The sequence below is a fragment of the Triticum aestivum genome, chromosome 1A, assembly GCF_018294505.1.
Source record: "Triticum aestivum cultivar Chinese Spring chromosome 1A, IWGSC CS RefSeq v2.1, whole genome shotgun sequence".
Lineage (NCBI taxonomy): Eukaryota > Viridiplantae > Streptophyta > Magnoliopsida > Poales > Poaceae > Triticum > Triticum aestivum.
This window is the reverse complement of record NC_057794.1, coordinates 522,126,255-522,140,461: the sequence shown is the minus strand read 5'-3', so window position 1 is coordinate 522,140,461 and position 14,207 is coordinate 522,126,255. Positions and strand designations below refer to the sequence as shown.

Below are 14,207 nucleotides of genomic sequence, written 5' to 3'. Positions count from 1 at the left end.
GATATAATAATGATATCCCAACAATATACATGTTCCAACAAGGAACAAACTCCAATCTTCACCTGCAACTAGCAACGCTATAAGAGGGCTGAGCAAAGCGGTAACATAGCCAAACAACGGTTTGCTAGGACAAGGTGGGTTAGAGGTTTGACATGGCAATATGGGAGGCATGATAAGCAAGTGGTAGGTATCGTAGCATAGGCATAGTAAAATAGCGAGCATCTAGCAAGCAAAGATAGAAGTGATTTCAAGGGTATGGTCATCTTGCCTGCAAGGTTCTCCGAGTTGACGTTAGCTTGATCCTCGTAAACGTACTCAACGGGCTCCTCGATCACGTACTCGTCTCCCGGCTCTACCCAAGCAAGAACACAAGCAAAGGGAGACACAATCAACCACGTGCAATGCATAAACAACATGATGCAAAACATGACATGATATGCGGGATGTGATATGCAATGCATATGCATGTTTTGAAAAGGAAAGATAGAACCTGGCCTCAACTTGGAAAACCAAGAGTTCCACTGGAAATAGGAGTTGATTTCGGTCGAAATCGATATAAAGATCACCGGAATCGGATGCACGGTTTGCAAATGGCAAGCAAAACAAATATGACACCGATCCGCGATTAATAGCACGAGGCCATATAAATGCATCAAGAACAACAAGCTACTGCACTCTAACATAGCAACAAAAAACATGGCAGAGATCCACTCAAGATGCTTGACAAAAAATGAACACTGAGCTACGTCTAATTCACTCAATAGCAGGTTCAAACAAGCATGACAAAAGTGCAAAAGATTACAAGTTACAGACTTAGTGAAAATAACAACATGCCAGGAATTTAACATCCGGAAGCAATGTTTAGAGCAAGATAACAACATGCTACAGGATCATATCATGGCAAAGCAAGGCATGGCATGAAGCTACTCAAAGCATACAACAAAAGTCCTTTACTGACCATAAGCCAAAAGGGATCAGAAAATACAATGACATCCATGTGAACATAGCAATTATCGTTAACAGATTCAGACTTAGTAGAAAACTGGAGCATGGCAAAACAGATATTAAGTAGGCATGTTTATGAGCTCGATGCACTCACCACAAGGCATTGCATGACAAACTAAGCATACACCCAACAAGTAGACATGGCATAGAAGCTAAACATGGCAAAAACAACAACATAGCATGCATGGATCAACTACAACAAGCTCAGCAAAAATGCTTAACATGTAAATATTCTGCCAGGAACATTTTATAGCAAAGTAGAGCTCGATTGACTCAAGTTAGGGTGCTCCATAATTGCAAACAAAGACATGAATGGATATAGCACAACAATATCTACAAAACATCCTTACAGATCATGCTCAAAAGAGACACGGATCACTCGGTAGCAACATGAATACATGGCATAAAAATATTGACAGGACAAAAGACTTAGAATATTTCTAAGTCACTGAAATCAGCAACATTACTAGGGCTACTTTGCATGCTTGTGCTAGTCACCATAGAGATCACAAAAATACATGGCATACACCCTTGTAAATATGGCATGACATACTTCAAAACACATGTAGAGCTCAAGTTCATAGGAGGCACACATCAATCATGGCAAAAATGACAAATGTCCAATTACTGATATGAATCTGAAACTAACAGAAACTAGCACTCTTGCAACAGTATTTATGGCATCAAGATGAGCTCAAATGAACATGGTGCAATGGAATGAAATGAAGTACTCGTCGAGACGAACAATATGATATGCTACATGCCCAAAACGGAGCCACGGTTGCAGAGTTATGATGCGATGAAAATGCACAAAATTACTGGAAGAGAGGGAAAAAGTCAACCCCTAGGGTTGGATCCAGATCTGGATCGGGATCGCATGGAAACCGAGGTCCTCGCCGGAGTTCACTGTAGCTGGCCAGAGCGGGAGTCGCCGGAGAGGAGGTGGCCGGAGTCGGGGACGACGGAGAGGAGGGGCTCGCCGGAGACGAGGGAGAGAATGAGGCCGGCCGGGTTGTGGTAGGCGCCGGCGAGGACGATGGCGGCGGAGGCACGGACGTCGAGGAGGGCGTCACCCGAGGCGGCGGCGGACGCGGGGCGGCGACCACCGGCGACGATGCGGCGCCGGGCGGACCGGGGTGGCGGCGCGGCGAGCTGGGCGGCGACGCGGCGGAGAGGAGAGGCGAGGCGCGACGTGATGTCTCGGGCGGAGGTGCGGGCGGCACGCGGGGGAGCCGCGCCGGGAGGGCTCCCCTCGGGCCCAGGCGGGCCAGCGGCGGCAATGTGGACGCCTGCCATGTGGCGCGACGGGAGTGGTGGCGGTGCGGTTGTCCGGCGCGGCCCGGACGTTGTCCGGCGCGCGGAGAGGAAGGGGGCTAGGGTTAGGGTAGGTAGGGATCCGGAATTTCGGGGGAGAGGCTATATTTATAGGTAGGAGGAGCTAGGGGGCTCCAAATTGAGCACGGTTTTCGGCCGCACGATCGTGATCGAACGATCTAGATGATGGAGGAGGTTAAGGTGGGTTTTGGGCCACTTTGGAGAGGTGTTGGGCTGCAACACACACGAGGTCTTCTCGACCCCTCGGTTAACCGTTGGAGTATCAAACGAAGTCCAAATGGCACGAAACTTGACAGGCGCTCTACCGGTAGTAAACCAAGGCCGCTTGGCAAGTCTCGGTCCAATCCGAGAACGTTTAATACCCGCACACAAAAAGAGGTATAAATGGACACCAGAGGACATAGGAGCGCCGAAATGCAAAACAGACAACGAGGAAAAAGCTTGGATGCATGAGACGAACACGTATGCAAATGCAATGCACATGATGACATGATATGAGATGCATGACAAAGACAAAAGCAACACGAAGAAAAAAACCCGACAACGAGGAAATATCATAACTTAATGCCGGAAATGGCAAGGGTTGGAATACAAATATGGCATGTTACATACGGGGTGTTACACCCGGCATCCAAGACCTTGACACCATCTCACCCGAGACCCGCCGCAATCCCAACTAAAGAGACGAGCGAAAAGGTCCCACCTTTCGCACCCCTGGGCGACCCCCAACGCCGAGACCCGATAGGTCGGCCAGAACTGGCATCCATCCGCCCGTCCTGCTGCCCCGTGCGCGAGGCGAGCTTGGTCCTGCAGCACCGAAAAGGGGACGAGGTCAGTCCTGCTGCACCGTGCGCGAGGCGAGCTCAGTCCTGCTGCATCGTGCGCGAGACGAGCTCGGTCCTGCAGCACCGGGCGCGAGATGAGCGATAGACCGCAGCTAGGAGAGGACCAGCCCTTTCATGGGAGTAAAGCCCGGGCGACGAGGAGATGGGGCGAAGGCCGAGACGGCCCGAACATAGACGAGCCGACGCGGGAGAAGCCGGCCGCCGCCGCGGGCAGATCCGTCAACCACCGTGAAGCCGCCACGACACCGGGAGAGTACCACCGTCGGACCTCCCCACGCCGCGGCCCACGGCCGAAGCAGTGGCCATGCCCGGCCGCTACCCTACCCGCGTCGCCTGGCGAGCTCCAAGCGCCGGAGCCGCCGGGCACGCACCACCGATACCACGCGCCGCAGGCAGGCCCCCAACGCCAGATCCGACCGGATCCAGCAAGAGACCGGCCGCATGCACACACCCCCCTGCGTATCCACGCCCTGGCCAGGTCCAGCCGGTGCCCAGCCACCCCGCCGGAGAGGAAGAACCCCGGCTGCACCACCACCACCTTAGAAGGGGCCGCCGGTCGCCCCTGCATCCGCCAACCGCTAGCACCCGCCGGATCTGGGCAGGGGGCTCCAGATCCGCCACCAGCACACCCCCGGGCCTCCAGAGCCCCACGAGGAGGGGGGAGGAGAGGAGGCGACGCCGGCCGGTCACCAGGGAGCGAGGCAGAGGAGGGAAGCCGGAGCAGAGGCAAGCCGACGCCCGACGCCACCGAGTAGGGGAGGCCGCCCCGCGACGTCCGCCACCCGCGCGAGGGAGAGAGCCGCCCTGCCGCCGCCTGCGCCACGCGACCTTTGGCCGGCGACGCCACCGGCGGCGGCGAGGGAGGGGGGAAGGGGCGGAGGGACGGGGGCGGCGGCGCTAGGGTTCCCTCCCAGGGGCGCCCGCGGGAGCGCCTCGGGAGGGGACTGTGACCCTTGGAGAACTTCTACCTGAGCCTTTTCAATAACAATCAAAGAGTAGTGCAACTTCAACAATTATTATGATTGAATTAGATCACTTACAAAATAAATTACATACAAGTTCCTAACGCAAAACTAATGTGTGACACATGATTTGGACATCGAATACACTGTCACATGCACAAATATTAGAGAAAATCCAACGGACAAACTTTTTTGACTAAGCATAAATAAACAAAGACATCATAAAAAAATAAAAGGACATTTATTACTATAATGAAATGAGTGTACCGGTATTACCTAAAAGAAGAACAAACAAATAAAAATATCAAGAAAATGATAGACTAAATTTATAGCAGATTTTATAGAACTTCCACTATTCCAAAAATGCAAGAAACAAGCATATAGTAGTGCAACTTTAATATTATTATGATTCAAGCAGATCACTTACAGAAATGAATTCCATACGGAGACATATACGCGCGCGCGCGCGCGCACACAGGGCATTAGGGCAAGAACACACAACCACAAGTTCACAACCCACACACACGCACACGCCGAGGCAAACAAAACACACCTAAAACAAAGCCAACAGAATACCCATTAGCAAAACCGATTGGTCTCGAGGCTGTCCACGAACCTGGTCCCTTCAGCGAGCCCCCTGAAATTCCCCTTGACATACTCACCGTACTCGATCTCCCTGTACCTTGCCTCGCCGAGCCCCGGGAGCGGCTTCACCGTCCCGGCGACGGACGCGTCCTGGAACATCACCACGGTCGCCCGGCCTCTCTCGGCGTCCACCAACACCCTATGCTCGGCGCTCCTGTACTTGCCGTTGGTGAGGACCTGGAGGATGTCGCCGACGTTGACGACGAGGGCGCCCGGCAGCGGGTCCAGCGGGAACCACCTGCCGTCCCTCTTCACCTGCAGGCCGGGGGTGTCGTCCACGTGCAGCAGGAGCGCCAGGCCGAGGCCGTCGTGGTGCGGCGTGATGCCTATCACCTTGTCCGGGTGCCGGCATGGAGGGTAGTGGTGCATGGCCACGGTCTGCCTCTTGCCCCGGAAGGCCCTGTCGAGCGCCTCCCGCTCCACTCCGAGGTCGCTCGCCATGAACCCTAGCAGGCGCCTCGTGAGACCAGACATCTGGAGCGAGTACTTTTCGAGTGCATCCCTGTGTTATAAGCAGGCGAATAAGACCTCCGAATTAAAGCAAGCAGAGTGATAAGCATGTGCACTATTTGACTTTGGACGAAAGTCATACCAGTAGTAGTGTATTAGGAATGCCTAAATGTTGGCGGATCGGCTGGCCAGAACTCCACGTTCGTTTGCTCGTTCTCCTGCGTCGTGAGTATCAGGCTCTCTGCCCAGTCCAACTTGTCCCGGGATGGTCCGGTGAAGTGGTGCCCAAACCCTCCCAAGCCGCCGGCCTGGATGCCCACCGCGTTCTTCTTCTCCAGTGGCAAGCGGAAGAACTGCATAGCGTTATTCTTCATGTCTTGCACAACCGATTCGTCAAGTCCATGGTTTGTTAGCTGCAAACGAAGAATGTGTAGATTTGTTACAGAAAAAGGATAATGCAAATGCAGATTCCCTCTATATATACGAAAAAGGATGAAGGATGCCTAACCTGGAAGAAGCCCAAGTCTCGACACGCAGAGCCAAGCTTGGCGGTCTCCGCCTCCGAGGACTCCGAGTCGAGCAGCCTCGCCATGTCTACGAGCGGCAGCTCGTGGCTCTCGTCGTCGCCCACCACGACCCCGTCCCCGACCTCGTCCGGCCGGGCGTACCTGTCGGGAATCACGGTTGAGTCCGCGAACGTGGCCGCCGCGGCGTTCGTGATCTCGGCCCTGGTGACGAGGAGGTCGCCGTCGATCTCCATCGACCCTCCCGTGCGTGTACGTCCTCCTCCTCCTCCTCCCAGGAATTAGTGCTGAGTCGCCCCGGTCCTTCTCTGCTGCGTTCAGGTATGTGCTGAGTCGTGAGTTGTGCGCCCTGTTGAGAATCTAGATTTTATCCAAGAAAAACTGTCAATGGTTCGATGGTGGGCATGCGCATCTCAATAATGTTGTTTTGGGTGGGTAGGTATAGTGATACAGCGGTCGGACCATTTTGTGGTAACGAATCCACATTGTTTTGACTTTTGAGTCATGGCAACTGTGGCGGTGGGCATGGTCTCTGTCATTGACAGTGACGACCCACAGATTTGGATCTGAAAACTTTTGTCGTGGTTGTCCTGGGTGCTTCGTGATGTTACGGGTGAGCTATCAAACGAAAGCTCCGTGTGGGTGTCACTTTTTTTTAGAATGCCGTTATGGTTCTTTTCTCTGTGCCAGGTTCCGGATGAAGATGCTTGTCAGTTTCGGGCTAGGCAGCAGTGACACTTCGCGCCGTTCCCCCTCTTAGGGCGTTGTTGCAGAGGTTAGGTGTACTAGGGCGTGTCGTGGCATTGTGTTCAGGTCTTCATTCGTTATCTGTCATTAACGTAGTCACATGCATTTGTTATCCGTTACCCCAAGTTCTGCTTTGTAAGAGGGCTTCCTCATTACCTCGTATCGTTTAGTTGTTTATCTTGTTTGCGCTTTATACATTTTTTTTTTGTAAAGCGAGGCGAAAGCATGCATCGAGGGAGACGAATGGTGGGTTTTCCTTTATATAATAACACCATTGTTCATGTTAGAAGTAAATGGACTAGAAAAAAAGGTCCCATGGCAAAAGGCATTGACAATAGCGATTACGTGGCGCACTTATGCATCACAAATTTTATTGCCATGTGGCCGGCCAAATCGAATGGACAAAGCCCTAGCAACCGTCTCCAAAATGTCTGCACACAGAGTCCAGTACAACATAGCTCATGAAGTAGTTAGAACTTAGAACCTCATGAAGTGACAAGATGAGATGAAGATGGCCAAATGAGTGGCGATGGATATGAAGTGATTGAACCAATATGCATACTTAAAAATGTTTCTCCAACAAATATAATGATCTAGAAATATGAAAGCACATTACATGTAATAGAATGGAGCAGAACAGAAGCACGGCCACATGATTGTCGTGCACATGCCCGCCATCGAACGAGCATGGACAACTTAAGTACTGGATTCTCGCTAGGGCACACAACTCAACCCATTACAACACCTACCTATGACAGAAACCGAGGCAATTCATCATTTCTAAAGGGCAGGGGTGGAGCTACAGTGTTGGGCCGGGGTCATCTTAAAATGGATTTGCATTTCATGTTGTTAATGTAGAACTACCCCATTTATTCCATACAGAGACATATACACACAAGCGCGCACACACTCCCCCGCAAAAAAAGTGCACACACACAGAGCAAGAACACACAATCACAACCCACACAGAGAGAGCAAGCACACACACACACAACAACAGGCACACAAAGCAAAAACACACCTTTTTTGAGGTAAAAACAAAACACACCTAAAAAAGCCAACCGAACACCCACGCGGACACTTTAAACCACTGTGGAGGCCCTAAATGAGGTTGTGATATCCCTAGGCCCAACTATGCTGATGTAAAAAAAAAGACTCTAAGTGTGCCAACGTGCAAAATCAACTGATTACATGTGCCTGACCATTAACAAAACCCATTTAGATTTCCTTCTCATCCTGCGCTGGAGACTATCCACGAAGAGTTAATTACAAGGAACTACCATACTTCAGCACGTCGTAACTAATTGGTACCATTAGTCAATTTTTTGCAAGTCAGTACCAACTCTCAGCCTAAGTGTTGCAAAACGGCCTGCCAACCATCTAACCACGTATTGACAGTGTATCTGACCGAGTGGCCTCACCTGTCAGGTGACATGGTGGCCTACCAGCGCGCGCTGCTCAGCTGACTCGGACGAACCCGTCTCGGTCGTTTTGGCTCGGCCGAACTGGTTCGAGCGGGACGAACCCTAGCTCTTGTTTCCCTTCTCCCTTTCCCCTCGCTCTCTGGCGATGGTGGCGGCGACTCACGGCGGCGGTGACGGTGTGGGTGGCTACGGTGACCTTCCTGGCCTCGGGAGCAATGACCAGGTAGGTCTGGACGGCGGCGGCTCTAGTTCGTATTACTCCAGCACCGACGATGAGGATTTGGAGGAGGCGGCGCTGTCCATGGAGGATAGGGCGAGTGTAAGTGCATCTAGTGCCACCCCTAGCTGGTTTTGGAGTATTGACGACAAACCTAGTTGAGGGACTAACGTGTTTGTGAGAATTGCAGGATAACACAGGTAGAAGTCCCTCATTGATTCGGTTTTCTTATCAGAGATGACCCCTAAAAATGTATGAAGACATTGATGTCAAAGGTGGTATATGAAGATATTCACATTGAAGACTATGACAAGAGAAGACATCGCATGAAGCCTGTGAAGCTCGAAGACTTAGATCTTTCGTAGCTCTTTTTCCTCTTCCTTGTTGAGTCACAGGAACCACCGTACTGTTAAGTGGGGTCCAAAAGAACCATTCAGAATGACTGGAGTGATGCTTAAACAAAACCTATGTCTTCGAGTGAAGACTATGAGAGCGAATCTTGTCCAGAGTCGGACAAGTCAGCTTTGCTTGTAGCCCATGTAAAGTTGTCGTGTGAGTTTGAAATCTGACCGTTGGAACACGTGTCAGTTCCTTAGTGACCCAGGGTCATTTCGGACAAATCAGGTCGGGTTGCCTAGTGGCTATAAATAGCTCACCCCCTACAACCATAAACGGTTGGCTGCTCAGAGTTAGTGTACGGCTTTTGTCGTTTGAGAGCAACCCACCTCGAAGCCTTTGAGAGAGAATTCCTTGCGAGGATAAAGCCCTAACCACCCAGAGCCAAAGAGAATTAGGCATCACTTAAGTCTTCGTGTCTGTGTGATCTGAAGATTTATTACACTTGAGGACTGTGCATCCTCCAGCCGGTTAGGCATCGCGTTCTGAGCATCCAAGAGACATTGTGGATCGCCGGTGAACGAAGTCTGTGAAGGTTTGGGAGTCTACCTTGAAGACTTACCAGAGTGATTGGGCGAGGTCTGTGTGACCTTAGCTCAAGGGGAATACGGTGAGGACTGGGTGTCCTGAGCTGCGTGTTCAGGACTGTGTGTCCTCAGGTTTAAATACCTAGCCGCCCTAACCAGACGTACAGTTGTCACAGCAACTGGAACTGATCCAACAAATCATTGTCTTCAACGAGTCACTGGTTTCATCCTTCCTGTCCCTCTACTTACTGTTACTCCTTGTGAAGTCATTGTATGATTGCACTATCTTTTGTCTTCACTAAGTGACTGCGTGTTCTGTTTGGCTTCATAATATCTTCCTACCTGATCCTTACTGCATTGCTGCTATTAGTCATTGTGCTCTCACTTGAATACTTGACTATGGCTTGCCTAGTGTAGTCTACCTTCCGCTGCATGGTAATAGGTTTATTTCTATCGTTTGTCTTCGAAACTTCCACGTTTTGAAGACTTTCATAAAAATCGTCTATTCACCCCCCCTCTAGTTGATATAACGCACTTTCAGCGAGGCTGGCAGAGATTTGGGTGGCCAACCCTACCAGTAGCGATCACTGGACCAGTGGAGCTAGTGGCGTGTTGTAAGTTCCTCTCGTCTCTTCTTTCTGCCTATTTCAAATTGGGGGCTAGGGTTAGTTTCTTTGAAATTTTCAACTTTGCCGTCAATTGTAGTTTGAATGATGTTGTTCGGGATGTTGGGATTCACTTGGTTGCTTAACATAATTTGGATAGGAAGATATGCAGCTCAGATGTAACATTTCTGAACCTATATGCATTGTTGCAAACACAAGGATTTTCTTTCTCTGATGAACTGTACCACATGAAGAATTTAGGCACAAGAGAGGAGAGAGAGTGGTAAGGCATATTTCTTCCTTAGTGGTTTTGATGATTGATGACAATACTTTTGCGTACTAATCGTGTCCATTGAGCATTTCAGATAATTTATCATTTGGCACAAAGACGATTCGAACCCCTCGGAATGTTTATGAAGACGGTGTTTTTCTTGCGTTTCATTTTCAGTGGACTTGAGTCGTAGGATCACCGCACTGTTAAGAGGGGGTCCGCTTCAGAAAGGTTTGGGTGGAATCAACACGTACACTGTCACCTTGCACCCTCTTTCTTTCCCAGCTCTTGAGCTTGTCCCACCTATTTGCTTGGACCTTTTCAGAACTGCTTAAGCGGTAGTACCGCTCCGCTCAGCGGTAGCACCGCTCCAGCGGTACTACCACAAAGCAGTGCGGCTCCTACTTCATGTTCTGTAAATGAGCAGCAGTAGAGCGGCAGTTCAGCGCGGTAGTACCGCTCCAGCGGTACTGCGGGCCTAACTACCACCCTACTACCGCGGGTTTACTGGGCATTCTCATGCTAAGTGGAAGTACCGCTCCTCGGCGTGGTAGTACCGCTCCGACGGCACTACCGCTGGCTTCTGCCGCATGGAGTACCGCTTATTTGTTGCGTTCTGGACTGGTCTGTCCCGGGGGCAGAAGTAGAGCGGCAGTTCCTAGCGGTATTACCGCCCAGGGCGGCACTACCGCCCTGCCTCCCTCTACTACCGCGGATTCTGGCTACTTCTCAACACCAAGCGGAAGTACCGCTGGTGGGAGCAGCAGTACCGCTCCGACGGAACTACCGCCTCCCTGACTTGGTCATTTGTATGCAGCGGCTAGAACTTCCGTGCCAGCGGAAGTACCGCTCCCCTGAGCGGTACTACCGCTTGTGCATGGGCTGTGGGTGCATACCGGTTGTGTTTCATCCCCCACTATATAAGGGAGTCATCTTCCCCAAGTTGATACCTCTTCCTCCCCCAAGCTTCATTGTTGCTCACAAGCTCATTTCCGCCCGATCTCTCTTCCTAGCCAATCAAACTTGTTGATTCTTTAGGGATTGCCTGAGAAGGCCTAGATCTACACTTCCACCAAGACAAATTTGACTCCCCCACTAATCCCTTGCGGATCTTGTTACTCTTGGGTGTTTGAGCACCCTAGACGGCTGAGATCACGTCGGAGCCATATTCCATTGTGTTGAAACTTCATGGTGTTGTTGGGAGCCTACAATTTGGTTGTGGAGAGAGCCTCAACCTTGTTTGTAAAAGTTCAGTTGCCGCCTTCAAGGGCACCACTAGTGAAATCACGACTTCTCGCATTGTGTGAGGGCGTGAGGAGAATACTGTGGCCTCTGCGAGATGGTAACTGACCTGCAATTATCCATCGAAATTGCTCCATGTACGACGCCTGCGAGTGGCGCACATCACACGTCATTAAAGTCCAGTAGCGCCTCGACTTCAATCTACAGCGAAGATTGCTTCTCTCATCACAGCACCCTTGCATCGACCCGTGATGCGACCCTCTTGCCCAAGTCGCACGGACCAGGCGCAACCCCAGAGCGGCGACTGTGAGGCACGAAGCGCTCGCCTCGTACCCACTGCTTCTCATGCCGTGTGTGCTGGATTTTTCTTTGGGAATCACATCTGTGGTGGATGATTAGGGTTGTAGCAGCCGTGGCCGCGGCGCAGTTACGTTCAATGTTCACCTCCCAGGAGAAAGAGGGGAGATCGGGAGGGAGGACCTTAGGAGCATGGAGTGATCTATCTAATGGGCTGAGCCGAGGGCGGCCCGCTAGGAACATGCAACCACGGGCCTCCTAAAATGTCGGTGGAGTAGCGGCCCTTAAGGACATCCGTGCGAGTTTCAGCCTACGACGCGCTTGACATAACTTCTATGTGAATCGGATGGTCATGCATGATCAGACCTGAAGAATGAACGGCTTTGTAGTCTGATAGCCTGAGAAGCTTCCTAGAGTGCGTAGTTATAATATATCTAAATGAGATTTGCATCTTGTTTTCATGTTCATATTAGACATGAAACTGTCAGGAATAACCGAGTGTTGCCCATTCATCACTCACTTCAATCTAAGGACGTTACATACATTTCAACAAACAACTCATAGAACAATCAAGGCTAGAATTGCATAAAAAACTGGACAGACAATTCTGTGAGCTGACGATTCTGTGAGCAGTTTTCCAGAATCATATATTTTGAAGAATTACTAGCGAAAAGAACTGGCCCTGCATCTCTTCTCTCGAAGATGCCCACCGTCCTATGCTATATTGATCTCGAGGCTGTCTACGAACCTGGTCCCTTCAGCGAGCCCCCTGAAATTCCCCTTGACATACTCACCGTACTCGATCTCCCTGTACCTTGCCTCGCCGAGCCCCGGGAGCGGCTTCACCGTCCCGGCGACGGACGCGTCCTGGAACATCACCACGGTCGCCCGGCCTCTCTCGGCGTCCACCAACACCCTATGCTCGGCGCTCCTGTACTTGCCGTTGGTGAGGACCTGGAGGATGTCGCCGACGTTGACGACGAGGGCGCCCGGCAGCGGGTCCAGCGGGAACCACCTGCCGTCCCTCTTCACCTGCAGGCCGGGTGTGTCGTCCACGTGCAGCAGGAGCGCCAGGCCGAGGCCGTCATGGTGCGGCGTGATGCCTATCACCTTGTCCGGGTGCCGGCACGGAGGGTAGTGGTGCATGGCGACGCTCTGCGTCTTGCCACGGAAGGCCCCGTCGAGCGCCTCCCGCTCCACTCCGAGGTCGCTCGCCATGAACCCCAGGAGGCGCCTCGTGAGGCCAGACATCTCGAGCGAGTACTTCTCAAGCGCATCCCTGGTGTTATAAGCAGGCGGGCGAATGAGACGAAGCAAACAGAGCAGTAATGGGCGTGTGACGCTTGAAAAGAAGACCCAAATGTTTAAATGAAAAAATGACCCAAATGTTGGCGGGTCGGCGGGCCAGAGGTCCATGCTCGTTTGCCCGTTCTGTTGCGTGGCGAGGATGAGGCTCTCTGCCCAGTCCAGCTTGCGGGATGATCCGGTGAAGTGGTGCCCGAACCCTCCCAAGCTGCCGGCGTGGACGGCCAGTGCGTTCTTCTTCTCCAGCGGCAAGCGGAAGAACTGCATAGCGCTGTCTTTCATGCCTTGCACAACCGATTCGTCGACTCCGTGGTTTGTTAGCTGCAAAACCGAAGAATGTGTAGATTGGATACCCAGAGAAGTATAATGCGAATGCAAATTCGCTCTTATACGAAAAAGGGTAGTATTAAGGATGCCTGACCTGGAAGAAGCCCCAGTGTCGACACGCGGAGCCAAGCTTGGCCGTCTCCGCCTCCGAGGACTCCGAGTCGAGCAGCCTCGCCATGTCAACGAGCGGCAGCTCGTGGCTCTCGTCGTCGCCGCCGACGACGACCCCGTCCCCGACCTCGTCCGGCCGGGCATACCTGTCGGGGATCACGGTGGAGTCCGCGAACGTGGCCTCCGCGGCGTCCGTGATCTCGGCCCTGGTGACGACGACGTCGTCGTCGATCTCCATCGGTCCTCCGGTTTCTGTCCTTCTGTCCTGCTCTCAGGACTTTAGGTACTGTGCTGGTTGGGTTGTGCGCCCTGACGGGAATCTAGTTTTTATCGCTGCCGGTGGTTTGATGGTGGGCATGTGCATGTCATTGTTGTTGTTGTGAGTGGGTTGGTGTAGTAGTAGGTGATACAACGGTCCAAAACAGTGGCGGCTATAGGACATGGAGCCAGTGATGTCAACGGCAAAATTATACTACATGTATTGTATATGTATGTGCGCATATACACTAGGAACAACTTGCTGATCTATTTTTTTGTTACGTCACTTGCTGATCTAACGCAAATGGATTTTGGTTGAGCTAACTCAAACGAATTTTGGCTGAGCTAACTCAATATAAAGGTATTCTTTCAGTAGCTCGCGGAAATAGAGTAGTATGGTGTTAGAAATGAACATGCTTTCTGGCATGCGTTGTCTCTGTGAACCTTAAATTCTCACTGGAATTTTTTAAGGAATATGTATATGGCAACCGTGTAACAGATTGTAAAAACGATCACATCCATCCAACGCTGTCAGATCCCGATCTCCCTCAAAACATGGCCGCTCCTTTTGATAAATAATCACGGCGAGTGCTCCAACATGAATCCCCTTCTTCCCACTGCCACCTCCCTGTTTCTCACGCGCCTACATCGATGAAGCTCCAATCCATGTTATGCTGCTGACCATCCCCACATCACGGTGGTGCCGTTGTCCGG

General features: G+C 51.6%; 2 protein-coding genes across 5 annotated transcripts; both read right to left on the bottom strand.

The window, feature by feature from the left end:
* Positions 1-4,528: 4,528 nt before the first annotated feature.
* LOC123062624 (protein SRG1) lies at positions 4,529-13,597 on the bottom strand. Of its 3 annotated transcripts, XM_044486235.1 has the most exons (4): positions 13,219-13,596; positions 12,874-13,118; positions 12,241-12,771; positions 4,529-4,763 (listed from the first exon to the last, which is right to left on the bottom strand). In XM_044486235.1, the coding sequence occupies exons 1-4, from the start codon at positions 13,471-13,473 to the stop codon at positions 4,727-4,729; spliced, it is 1,068 nt and encodes a 355-aa protein (XP_044342170.1). In that variant the 5' UTR covers positions 13,474-13,596; the 3' UTR covers positions 4,529-4,726. The 3 variants fall into 3 exon arrangements, with proteins under 3 accessions (XP_044342170.1, XP_044342152.1, XP_044342163.1); XM_044486217.1 differs by having other exon boundaries at positions 12,241-13,118; positions 13,219-13,597; XM_044486228.1 differs by lacking the exon at positions 4,529-4,763 and having other exon boundaries at positions 11,975-13,118; positions 13,219-13,597.
* Positions 4,889-6,239, bottom strand: LOC123062639 (S-norcoclaurine synthase 1). 2 transcript variants are annotated; one of them, XM_044486243.1, is made up of 3 exons: positions 5,751-6,221; positions 5,385-5,655; positions 4,889-5,294 (listed from the first exon to the last, which is right to left on the bottom strand). In XM_044486243.1, exons 1-2 carry the CDS (start codon positions 6,000-6,002, stop codon positions 5,398-5,400), a joined length of 510 nt encoding a protein of 169 aa, XP_044342178.1. In that variant the 5' UTR covers positions 6,003-6,221; the 3' UTR covers positions 4,889-5,294; positions 5,385-5,397. The 2 variants fall into 2 exon arrangements, with proteins under 2 accessions (XP_044342178.1, XP_044342187.1); XM_044486252.1 differs by lacking the exon at positions 4,889-5,294 and having other exon boundaries at positions 5,379-5,655; positions 5,751-6,239.
* Positions 13,598-14,207: the final 610 nt, after the last annotated feature.

What these genes read in the sequence shown, in the direction of transcription:
- LOC123062639 (XM_044486252.1), bottom strand. Translation starts at nt 6,002, where the DNA reads ATGGAGATCGACGGCGACCTCCTCGTCACCAGGGCCGAGATCACGAAC. An exon ending in GAGACTTGGGCTTCTTCCAG is followed by an intron (nt 5,656 to 5,750) that starts GTTAGGCATCCT and finishes CTTCGTTTGCAG; the next exon opens with CTAACAAACCATGGACTTGA.
- LOC123062624 (XM_044486217.1), bottom strand. Translation starts at nt 13,473, where the DNA reads ATGGAGATCGACGACGACGTCGTCGTCACCAGGGCCGAGATCACGGAC. An exon ending in GACACTGGGGCTTCTTCCAG is followed by an intron (nt 13,119 to 13,218) that starts GTCAGGCATCCT and finishes TCGGTTTTGCAG; the next exon opens with CTAACAAACCACGGAGTCGA. An exon ending in GGGCTCGCTGAAGGGACCAG is followed by an intron (nt 4,764 to 12,240) that starts GTTCGTAGACAG and finishes TGAAGGGACCAG; the next exon opens with GTTCGTGGACAGCCTCGAGA.